General features: G+C 36.4%; 6 protein-coding genes across 6 annotated transcripts; 4 read left to right on the forward strand and 2 right to left on the reverse strand. All coding sequences in view use genetic code 12, as the record gives it.

Annotated features, from left to right (window-relative positions):
- Nucleotides 1-3,495: 3,495 nt before the first annotated feature.
- Nucleotides 3,496-5,514, forward strand: DASC09_035190 (uncharacterized protein; the record flags this gene model as incomplete). Its single annotated transcript, XM_064997118.1, has 1 exon — nucleotides 3,496-5,514. The coding sequence occupies one exon, from the start codon at nucleotides 3,496-3,498 to the stop codon at nucleotides 5,512-5,514; it is 2,019 nt and encodes a 672-aa protein (XP_064853190.1).
- Nucleotides 5,515-6,091: 577 nt separating this feature from the next.
- On the reverse strand, nucleotides 6,092-7,783 carry DASC09_035200 (sterol acyltransferase; the record flags this gene model as incomplete). Its single annotated transcript, XM_064997119.1, has 1 exon — nucleotides 6,092-7,783. One exon carries the CDS (start codon nucleotides 7,781-7,783, stop codon nucleotides 6,092-6,094), a length of 1,692 nt encoding a protein of 563 aa, XP_064853191.1.
- Nucleotides 7,784-8,003: 220 nt separating this feature from the next.
- On the forward strand, nucleotides 8,004-8,813 carry BUD23 (18S rRNA (guanine1575-N7)-methyltransferase; the record flags this gene model as incomplete). The annotated part of the gene is made up of 1 exon (XM_064997120.1): nucleotides 8,004-8,813. One exon carries the CDS (start codon nucleotides 8,004-8,006, stop codon nucleotides 8,811-8,813), a length of 810 nt encoding a protein of 269 aa, XP_064853192.1.
- Nucleotides 8,814-9,112: 299 nt separating this feature from the next.
- On the forward strand, nucleotides 9,113-9,667 carry IMG1 (mitochondrial 54S ribosomal protein bL19m IMG1; the record flags this gene model as incomplete). The annotated part of the gene is made up of 1 exon (XM_064997121.1): nucleotides 9,113-9,667. The coding sequence occupies one exon, from the start codon at nucleotides 9,113-9,115 to the stop codon at nucleotides 9,665-9,667; it is 555 nt and encodes a 184-aa protein (XP_064853193.1).
- A 374-nt stretch (nucleotides 9,668-10,041) lies between these two features.
- DASC09_035230 (uncharacterized protein) lies at nucleotides 10,042-10,545 on the forward strand (the record flags this gene model as incomplete). Its single annotated transcript, XM_064997122.1, has 2 exons — nucleotides 10,042-10,230; nucleotides 10,414-10,545. The coding sequence occupies 2 exons, from the start codon at nucleotides 10,042-10,044 to the stop codon at nucleotides 10,543-10,545; spliced, it is 321 nt and encodes a 106-aa protein (XP_064853194.1).
- Nucleotides 10,546-11,153: 608 nt separating this feature from the next.
- Nucleotides 11,154-11,840, reverse strand: RCF2 (Rcf2p; the record flags this gene model as incomplete). Its single annotated transcript, XM_064997123.1, has 1 exon — nucleotides 11,154-11,840. The coding sequence occupies one exon, from the start codon at nucleotides 11,838-11,840 to the stop codon at nucleotides 11,154-11,156; it is 687 nt and encodes a 228-aa protein (XP_064853195.1).
- Between the last annotated feature and the right edge of the window lie 191 nt (nucleotides 11,841-12,031).

The raw sequence follows: 12,031 nt of genomic DNA on the forward strand, positions 1-12,031 counted from the left end.
ATAGCTCTAAAAATTGTTACATTATATCCCTCCTCGAGTTTATGGACAATAATTCCCCGGAAGCAGCCTTTCTTCTGCATAGATCAGGGTCTATGTGTAATAACATTGGTTAGATGTATTTAAAATAGCTATTTAATACATCTTGTAGATTAACACGACATCAGGTTAGCAGTATTCGGTTCCCTACACATCATCATGTGAATGCAATGCTCATCTTTGAATATTTGGATACTAAAATTACGATGAGAATCTAGCCATGATGATAAATATGATTCTTCAATATAGATTGTAATGAAATATAATTGTTGAAAGATAACGTGGGTAAATAATACCAAGCAGGCAATTTAGTTAGATGTGATTGTTTCGACATGAGAAGCATTATTTTAGAGAATTATTGGCCAGTATTGCAGGATAATAAAAAAAAAAAAAAAAGCTATCCCGAGCCGTAGCCATATATATGTAAAACGTATATCAAGCATGTTTCGTTTTGATACAACATTGATTCTATTTCCCACCATGTTATTTGTTTTCTGCTGTGAATTGACTTTGACTAATCAAAACCCTGCATTTTGCAAACTTTATAACCTCAACGTCTTTTAATGCTTAAAAACTTAATGTATACAGAAATACTTGAAGATTTGTGATATTCTCATGCCTATTTTTTTTATATCTTCTTTTTTGCGTTTGATGATTTTGTGCTGAAAGAATATGTTGGAAAGTAGTTGTGAATTATTGAGTTCAGAGTTTCGAAGATGTCAAAAAAAAAAAATACATGATCCCCACAATTTCCACTTTGTTCTCAATTCAGTTTCAGTTTCATGGAATCCTTAAAAACATAGAGCAACCTGAAAAAGACTCGTTCAGTTGCCATTGAAGCCACTTACTGATTAAGAGGCTTATCAGGATCTCACCAGCCATGAGTATATGCATGCATACTCTTGTGGTAGATGAACTTTTTTTTTCTTTACCCCATGCAGGCACATCTCCACAGAATAAAACGATTTTCAATGGGTGTTCTTCGTTTTTTTTCCTCCGTTGTCCCTCTTTCTCTTCTCTTTTTCTTCTTTGCTATTGATTTTTCCTCTTTTATTATTTTGACAATATTATTAGGGCTCAGTAAACATTCGATATAGAGAATGAGTTCGTGGGCAATTGCTCATGCATACTGTGTTGTGACCACATTGTATTGTGATCATGTTGAAGTGTGATAAAACTTGACATATATGCACAACTTTTCTTTTTCCTGTTCTTCTTGACAATTACCGTTATGTTTCCTATATATCACTTCCCACTTATGTGTCTCTTATTTTTAAACTTTTGATCTGTCATCTCTTTGCTTTTCGTCTCACCCCCGTATTTGGGTTAGTGCAGCTGCCTCGGATCGGTACTCGGCCCACTCAATATACATTAGGTTTAAGTGCCAAAGAAAAAGCTTTTTGTAAAATAAAAATAAACTTCATCAATCTTTAAGCACTTTGAGACTTATCACTGACGGGAATACCAAATAAGCTACCAGGTATTATGAGAGTTAGTTAGCTATTGGTCTGGTTTGGTGGATGTACATCGTCTATGATGATAATTGCTTAGTCGTATTTTTTATATCTACAAGTTAATATAGATACTAGGATTACGAGACCCTTAAATAGGGTCCCTACCTTCAAAAATTAGTGAGAGCCCCACAGAATCTACACTATTTGCTGTTTGACAGTAATGTATATTGATGTGGATGCCAACTCTCCATACAAGCATCAACTGCCAATACGCTGCTGGTGTAATACCATAATAATAGGATTTACAAGCACGATTTCCGAAAGTTTTTAAATACTTTACCAATTTCGCCGATTCAATTTATTTTTCTGTTGAACCGGTTCGGTTACAGGATGTACGCTGGCGGCGTTGACTGAGGATTTCATCATGATCAACATGCTGGAGATCATATCTTTGATTTCATTGAACTCCTTGATAGTGACGAATCCAGGGTTTTCCGTGGCTTCGTGGTGATTTGTAATTGGAGCTGATTCGCTAATAGCTTCGTTAGAGGTTGGAATAGTTTCAGGATTCATGATTGGATTAGATAGAGAATCCAGTTGGATGTCGGTTTATAGATATTAATGTAATGATAATAATAAATATAATTTAAATGTGAACTTTTAATAATTTATAAACAGGAATTTGGTTGTGAGTCTTGATAATTATATATACATGATAGTAGTGACTATTAATCGTCAAAAGCTACAAAAGAAGTGGAAGTATTTGCGGTTATGAGCCCTTGGAAATCAAGCCATTTCCATTAGGAGGTCTGTACTACTGGCAGTCTGACATTTGCATAACCTCCACAATCGACAGTAACGGTGTGCCAACGAAAGAAATACTAGAACCATACTCAAATGGGAACTTTTTAAACTTAACAGTATTGTTATGAGTGAGTTCCTAAGAATTCTGATAGTTATTGATCACCAAATCACACTGTTTTAAAAATGCCTTTTTTTTTTTCTGGCCTTTCTTCTTCGTCTTAGTTTGATTGTTTATGGAAACTTAATATACAATACTTTAGTGAAAGCACATGGAAGCCCGCTTTTAAGACCATATAAATAAACCATTATTATTAGCATAGAAGCCTGTCTTATTTGAAAACAGTGAAATATATAAATATTCTGGAACCTTATCTCTATCCATTGCATTTTGACATTATTTTTCATCAAGGCTTCTCTACAAAATATCTCAATAATCAATTATGATACATTTCTTCAATAGTAAGTACCCACAGTTATTAGTGGCAACTATATTTTATCCACTAGCTTCGATTCAGACATCGATTATAAATATAAATTTCCTACTACCTACGGTTACAATTTGACAGGGAATTTAAAACAATAACACAATTAATTTTCCTTGCAGGTGTTTAATGAGTTTGGAGAAAACAGTATTTCAAAAGTAAATAAAGGGGATATCATTCTCAATGTCACTGATTACGGAAAATGTGCTGGGGGCAAACATGAAATAGTACTCAAGCTTCACAAGTGTGAACTAGATCAACGATTTGTGTTGATTCATCACCGCATTTCGTTGTAAGGAGTGAAATTAGGCACATTTTCTAGTTTTTGAGAAAAATCAAAACCACAGAAAAAAAATGCACGGATTCCAAAGCAAACTCTTGTTAAATTACACTCTCTCATATTATTACGTTGCGTACTATATATGATTTATTCTATTATTTTGGTGGTTCCTTACCAATATGCGTATTGCAAAAGAGTCACGATACATAGAGGAGGTATTCACGTGATAATGATACCCCCCCTTGCTGAGTAACCAACTTGTGGAACATTAAAAAAAAGAGTGATTTAGAAAATTTTTTCCTTTTTATATACAAAGAGCCATCAATTTATCCCATATAAAAGAGAAAGAAAAAACAAAAAGGCCAGAAAAAATACAGAAAAGAAAAGAAAAAAAGAATCTGATATTTCCCACAAACTTTCTTGCTTACACCTTCCCGCAATGAGAGCATGTTTAGAATTAAATCCTATAGTAAGGATTGGGAAGATCAATAAGACCATTTATGACTTGTCGTTTGTCCAGGAACCCAGATACGCCCGTGAATCCACGGTGCTCAAGAATCAAACGTCTTCACAATCAACAAATATTCATAAGCGGTTATTGCATCCTTTCCCGATCATTGGTCTCAAGATCTACTACGATGACCAAAAATTGGGAAGATTGGACATCACCAGCCATAATTTATCTTTTTTCTTTTTGAAAGCAACCATTATTGATGAAGATTCACAACATGGAGGACGAAAAGGCATCAATACTGACTCAGTAATTGTGGGCACGAAATTGATCAGCGGGATTTTTTACAATTTACCAAGAGATCAGTTGAAACTTGATGATAGGGCCGAGACAATGATCATCTTCATGTTCACCGACATTGGGTTTTTGAAAAAAGGAAACTACAAAATCTCTTTTGAGTTATACAAGTTTGAACCTTTCAATTACTTGGTACCGAATCAATTGCTGAAGTTGACGAAAATTACAGAATTATACTCCAAGAACATCAAAGTATATGGGCCAAGAGAATACTATAAACCTTCAGTACAAGAAACCATTTCCAATGAAATGAAGCTCGAGCTGGAAAAAATCATCAATAACCGTTTAAGAAGTAAAGTGGTACATTATTTGAAAGCAATCAATATCATCAAAGACTACGATAGAAACACAAACTCTAATAACTCAAGCAAAGATGGGTCTGCCGCCAATAATAAACTGACAAACGCGCGTAAGCCAAAAACTGCCAACAATGGCGGAGCTATTACCACCAGTAATACTATCACTGCTGCTGCTGCTGCTTCTTCTTCCTCTTTTTCCTCTGCTGCTGCTGCTGCACTTCCTAATACTGCTGGAAATAATATCCCCCCTCCAGGAGAAACCAAAAGTTATGCTCCAGGACCTGGTTCAACTTTCACATTTACCGTCAATACCGGCTCTAAAAGAAAAGCTGAACCCGCTAAAAGTAATACTGGCAAAAATCACCATGTTCACATTCAATCTTCCGAAAATGATTTTTATGCCTACGCCATCAATAACAAACCAAAGAGAAAAAAGAAAAGTGCTACTATAGCCGAAGTAGCCTCTTCTACTGGGATAAAGGACACTAATAATAACACAGGTTATATTTCCAACGGGAATTATACCGGAACTACGGACGGACCACCTATCATGACATTCAAATCCATTAAATTGCCTTCATTGAATGAAGCCATTAATCAAGGCATCAAATCCGAATCAGATGATAAACATAACATTCTTCCACCTCTTGAATCTTCTGAACTTCCTACCAATCCAGGAATTAATAATGATGGTAACATTTTTGTTGGATCGTTGCCATATATTGGAGGACCAAAAAGTGAAGATCTAGTACAACCTTTGCCAAACTACAAAATTACGTCAGATCACCCTGCACATATCTTATCCATGTTGGCACTGTGTGGCAACAATAGTGATAAAAACAATGGAAGTACCAATATTTCACGGCCGCCGTCTTCATCTTCATCTCCTTCTTCTCCTATACCATCGATAATAATGGAAAATACCAGAACGCATCAAAATAGGGCTAAACCAGAGAACATTTCTCAAGAAGCTTCTCATAATCATAATACAGTTAGAGCTCCTAATTTATCATGGGTTTCATCTACGGCCTCTTCTTCTTCTCCTTCTTCATTATCGTCAACAACTGCGACCGCTTCGACAACTAATGATATGCGTGGTGCCAGCGGCTCTGATGGTAATAACGGACATTTGCCTAATAATTTTAGAAACATTGCCTACACGTTGATGAGCCTTAGACAGTCTAAACCTACTTCAGCTTCTCCGACACTGATTATTGGGAGTGATAATGGACCATCGTCAAATATCAACATAAAAGAACAAAAGTATGAAGCGGTACCATTTGAGATGTTAACCACTGCAGTAGTATCGAAAGGGAAAACTGCTAAAAAACAAACGCGACGCAAAAAATGATGATAGGTTCAGAAGGACTCCGCTGCTGCGAATATATTATATCTGGAATATGATGCCAAGAAGCAGGAATCGCCAGGCAAGCTGATAAGGCTTTTGGGAAGATTGTCAAAGTCAATTTTTTTTCTTTTCCCCTTATTTTCTTTTTTTTTTTTTTAATTCTCATTCCTTCTTTGTTAGTCTACATGATGTATATTTTCTGTTCAAAAGTTTTTAACCTTCTTCAACAGCGTTATCCCTGGCGGGTTGTGCCAAGAGTTGGTCGTTATTTTGCATTATTATCTGAAGGTTGGAATCCAAAGAACGTGGAACTTATAAAAAGTATCACAGTAAATAGGATTTCTAAAGTTTATCTAACCGCGCTATACTTATGTTTATATATATATATATGCCATACTAAACAAGAAGATAGAAATAACACCAGTTGTAGGTCATCAAAAGGTTGAAGTAGAAAAAATCAAAATAACCAATGGAAAAGAAATCATTAACAATTGAAAAAAAAAAAATCGAAAAAAAAAAGATAAGTGAGACTGTTAACAAATATTTCTTCCCCAGCACCTTCTACTCGCACATGTCATGTCTAAAATACCAAGTACAATGAACTGACGATAGCTGCTCCCGAGGCAACACCAATCCAAAAGATAATGTTCCCCAATACACTTCTTCCCCTCATGAACTTTGTTCTTGATATGGCAATTAGCGGGATCTGGTACATTTGGATCAAGAATAAGTAACATCTAAGCCTTCCAAACAACACATACATCACTACTTCGTGGAACACCGATGACAACAAGAATGTCACCAATGTCGCCGAGGTCTTGCTGATTTGAAATGCACTGATGGAAGAATGATAAACGTGTCTAAGCAAGAATTTGTGCACTGGGACGTTCCAAAGTCTGGCAAATTCATCAAATGTGATACAATTCCACCACGGTCCGTAAAAATCACGGTCAGCAAACTTTGTCAATTCGGCAATTGCGTTTAAGATCTGGTCCCAAATCAACAAGAACACGAGAATATAGAGTAGAAAAAACGGTGGGAGCATCTCAAGTAATAAAAATGGGTATTCTCGAAGTTTTTCCTGGAACGGCAATGATTTCATATGAATCGCCCGCATCGCCAATGGGTACGCCCGTTCTTGAGCAACGACAATCATCACGGCGATGATTCCAAATACCCCCACAATTTTCTCTGCCAAGTACCCAAAGTCAATTTTCGTAGTTCTCGGGTATTCCACTTCATAAACCACGGTAGGGAACATAGTATACCAGAAAAAATTGCTCAAAGTTAAATTATTAGGGAATTGTATCTGAGGGTTGTGTTTTGAGGTATTGTCAATCTCAAATTTACAAAAATCAATACTTTTCTGCAAAATCGCCGTAGTTTTGTCATCAACTTTATCATGTTTCTTCAAATAACTCTCACTAAACGCCAATTCATGTTTGATTCTCCACAAGTACCCATTATAAAACGCAAATGAGTGCATCTTCATCAACAACACCAACGAATGTAATACCAAAAACACTTTTCCAATCCATTGATAATTCGATAATTCCAACCACCACATAACTCCAAAGAAAAACCCCACCTCATATGCACATTGCAAGACAAACCCCGTGGTCTCCCACAACATATACTCTTTTTTACACAACCATTGGATGAAAAAGCTTCCATAAAGCAGCAAATACATAATAAAATCACAAAGACCTATCCATATAACGTCTTGGAAGAATATCTGGATGATTCTTGAAGTGCCAATGGAATGAAGCAACCCTTTTTCCCTGATTGCCTCGGTACAAATGTTGGCCATCATGATGGCAATCGCTAGCCAGAATGGAGTGTAGAAACCCCAAAACGGAGAGTTTCTTGCAATGTCTGAATCCAAAATACTCTTAGTTTCCTGGTATCGTACATCCGAGAACCTAGATCTGAAATCTCCATTGGTGGTGTACCGAAACCTGTTGACTAATTGGGCATGGGAGGTCACCTTATGCAAAGATTGTTTCTCGATGGTCGAATTGACCTTTAATTTTCCTTGCAAGATCTGGGTGTTCGGGGAAGAGTAATCATTAATTTCCACATCAGTAGCGACCACTATCTTTGTGTTTGTTTGTTGCTGCTGAGTAATTACTGTGGACTCTCTTAATGTCTCATCATCATCTGTGATGTCGTACTCCTCTGTGGCGTTAGAAACGAAGCTTTTTCTAGTTTTCCATTTGCTATTCATGCTGTCTATGACCTGGCTGCTGGAAGCAGATGATGAAGAAGACATTTGAAGAAAGACAATGGTAATGGGTTGTTGGAATGTTGTTGTTTTGGTTGCTCATCGTGGGTGAATTATTAGTGCAATTTAACGACAGATTGACAGATTGGTTACGTAAACAATGTACCACCCATGCGGGTGGTTGAAAAACCCTCTAAGAAAATTTTTTTTGGTCTCTGAGTTCTCACTAATAGATGGATATAGTGTATACCATTTAAACTAATAAAATATGTCTAGACCAGAGCAGCTAGCACCACCAGAAGTTTTCTACAACGAGGATGAATCACAGAAATACACTGCATCCACCCGTGTGCAGCATATCCAGGCAAAGATGACGTTCAGAGCCCTCGAGCTCTTGAATTTATCACCTACAGAACACTTTATTCTTGACATTGGGTGTGGATCAGGATTATCAGGTGAGATCTTAACAGAAGAAGGTTACCAATGGGTAGGCATGGATATTTCTCCATCAATGCTTGCGGTTGCATTGAATCGTGAAGTGGAAGGAGACTTATTTTTACTGGACATGGGTACCGGAATTCCTTTTAGACCAGGTACCTTTGACGCTGCCATTTCAATTTCCGCGATCCAGTGGCTTTGTAATGCTGACACTGCCAATAATGATCCAAAGACCAGATTGAAGCGCTTTTTCAACACTTTATACGGTAGTTTGAAACGAGGAGGAAAGTTTGTGGCCCAGTTCTATCCTGCAAACGACGAACAATTGACATCGATCACCTCTGCTGCCAAAGTTGCAGGGTTCGGTGGGGGTGTGGTGATTGATGATCAGGATAGTAAGAAGAACAAAAAGTATTATTTGGTGTTGACTGCCGGGCAAGCTGAAAACCAAGTGAACTTGAATGGGGTAGATATGAAGGGCACTGAGCGTCCAGGGAAAAAGTTGACAAGAAAACAAAAGAAGGACGAAGAAACCAAGAAGACTTATATCATGAGAAAGAAGGAATTGAATAGAAGAAGAGGTAAACATGTGGCAAATGATTCCAAGTTTACTGGTCGTACTAGACGTCCAAAGTTTTAGGTGAGGCCATTTTCACCCTTTTTTCGGATGCTTTCCTTTTTTTTTGACTAATTATTTGTACTATAGTTTTTATTTCTTGATCCATTATTTGATACACTTTGCTTTATATCTACATAGCTGTCTATCGTCTGTAAATGTTAGTAAGCTCTGCCTGTTTAATGAGCATGTTGGGGGTATTTGTGGGCCGGGCAACTGCAACTGACATTTTTTTTTCTTGTTTGAAAATTTTGGGGGAAATTTGTTAGAAGGCGTGAACCGAAAAATGACAAAGGCTGATAAGATCACCAACAACAATATTGATGTTTTCCAGAACCAGTACTAGCGTTCTCAGAACCAGCATATCGTCTTGCCTAGGCAAGCCTTTCTGTGTTGCGCAAAGGGCCAACTACATTGTGCCTTCCAAGAAAAGACGCACCATTCCAGTGTACGAACCACTTGCAACCGCTCATGGGGAAAAGAGTGGCCAACTTATGGACACAGTTCGTGGAGATCTTTACCAGAAATTTGATCCTAGCGGATGGCGTCGTGAGTTGTTGAACCATACCAATAAAGAATGTTTGCGTGCTGGGGATATTGTCAGAGTTATTTTCAAGGATAGCTTGAAGAACCCATCATACGTCGGATACCTCATGGCGATCGATCGTAATGGACCTGATTCGACGATATTGTTGAGAAGTAAAGTGTCGCAAGTTGGTGTTGAAAGAAGATTCAGTATTTACAACCCATTCATTGAAAGAATCGACAGAGTTAGAAAGCCATATAAGTACAACCAAAGAAACAGACATTATTACATCAAGGGTTCCAAGAGAGATGCCAGCGACTATGAATCTTTATCAAAGCGTACTGGCTTATAGAGTAGTCTAACTTACAGCGTGGTCTGGAAACTTACCTGGAAGTGATTTTCAGTTGGTGGTGTATTTATTTGTGTTACAATAAGGTAGTAGGTAGATGGTTAATGAACTTTTTCTTTGTTTGTTATTATTATTTAGTACAGAATGTGTCTTTTTTTTAGGCCTCTGTATATTCTGACATGTATATTCTTTAATCGAATCTGTTAATAAGCATTTTGTATTTTTATGGAATTGTAGAAAGGATTTTTTTTTTTTATTTTTTTTTTTTTTTTTTTTTTTTTTTTTTTTTTTTTTTTTTTTTTTTATTTTTTTTTTTTTATTTAACTTGATTTTCCTTTTTAGTTTTTTGAATCTTTTGTTTTAGGATTGATACGCAAATGGAGTACCAACATGAGTTAGTGCTGGTAATTGAAGAGTATCGATCGTTCTTCAAGACAATTGAATTAGTTGATGGTGATGGTCACTTAGCTAGAGATGACGTAGGGCATCATAGCAAGACATTGTTGAAGATCGAGACTTTTGAAAATGAAGGTTTTCAAGCATCCTTCAGTGTTAGCGGATGGATAGTAAGTATATTATTATTATTATTATTATTATTATTATTATTATTATTATTATTATTATTATTATTATTATTATTATTATTATTATTATTATTATTATTATTATTATTATTATTATTATTATTATTATTATTTATTTTTATCATATTCTTGAGCTCTGTATTTATTATCTAACATAATAAATAGTGTCAATCTGCGGACAACGTCAAAATTTACGAGACTTTTGAGGCGTTAGGAATGAACATATCAGAGGCCTTCAAAGGTAAATGGCATGGTACAGTTTTTTCTAAATTGGAGGGTTTAGCAAATGGTCAGTGACATAAAAGATGTTGTTTTTCTCAGCTAATTTCTATAATTTATAAAACTGCGAAACATTTCTTGATTTCCAGGAATAGGGGGGAAATCTAAAGCGTTAATATAATTTTCTAGTTTGCTTTTTTTTTTTCAATGTCTATACAGTATGGAACTATTGTCATAAAATACTTTTGGGGACTCTCATTCCAAATACGATCTCTTTGGCACTAAATTGAATTTCACAATGGCACAACTTAAAAAAGCACCCAAATGTTATTGGGTCTGGACCCATCGTCATTGGTGCTTAGAAACCAATCCTTATTCCAATTTTACCAAGGAGCTTTTTATCGTGAACAAGCTTCTTAAGCTTGATTCTCGTGTATAAAATTATATGTAAATTCATTCGTCTACCAATAATGGATTCTTTATTAATGTAATTCAGAATATGATCTTGGGCGTAACAAGGAAAACCAAAAACATGACGGTTTAATTTAAATCTGAGAAAGAAGAACATAAAAAAAAAAAAAAATGATAACTATAATAATAACAATAATGAGAATAATAGTGGTAATATTGAACAAAAATTCATAACAAATTAACAGACATCTAGCATGAGATTAGAGGTTTTAAATCTAGTTGTTGGTGGCTTTTTTAGCCTTAACTGCGTACCCCAATTCATCAGCAGAAAGTCTGAGAGATTCACCTCTGGCCAATTCTGCCTTTTCTTCGTCTTCAACAATATCTTTCCAAGTGTCATCAACGTCTTTGCTTTGTTTCTTGATGTTTCTTGATTTTTCCAAGTTTTCTTCATGGACACTCAATCCAATAGACCCCAACAACAACCCCACGGTCAAGAATTGGGCGTAGACTCTGGCTTGGACAAGTTTTTGAGTTTGGGTCATGATTGGATCACGATTGACAAGAGCCCAGGATCCATACAAGGAGGCGGCCCATGCCCCGACAATCACCTTATACTTGTGGTTACTGAGAGATTCGACAAACTTGTCGTTCCAACTAAGGGATTTCCAACGACGGAGTTCTTGGAGATGACGTTCGACAATTCTTGGGTCGTCGTGATACATCTTGCGGTCAAAGTCCTGCGACGACAATTCTGCCATAACAGAGATCCCGAAAGTTGGAGGAGCAATTTTGAGAGCGGTTTTGAAAGCAATAGGGAGTCTGCCGATGGCTGGGAAACGTTGTTTACCCAAGGTAAAGATCAAGGTAGAGACGGCAAGACCTCCAAGGGCACCTTTGAACCCTCCAATGAAAAGGGCTTCATTGTGGGCGCTGATTTCTTCTTCATTGAGGAGCTTCATGGTTGTAGCAGGTGTAGCTGGTTGTGTTTATATGAATGTATAATTTAGAAATACGTAACCTGATATAGAAACCAGAAAAAAAAATCAGAGAATAATCTTTATATATATTATTATATCATCAAAAAAAAAAAAGAAACAGCCCAGTTGCGGTAGTTTTTCCCACTACGGAAAAAAAATCATGTCACTCATGG

This window comes from Saccharomycopsis crataegensis, assembly GCF_037102585.1.
Source record: "Saccharomycopsis crataegensis DNA, jcf7180000000084, whole genome shotgun sequence".
Classification (NCBI taxonomy): Eukaryota; Fungi; Ascomycota; class Saccharomycetes; order Ascoideales; family Saccharomycopsidaceae; genus Saccharomycopsis; species Saccharomycopsis crataegensis.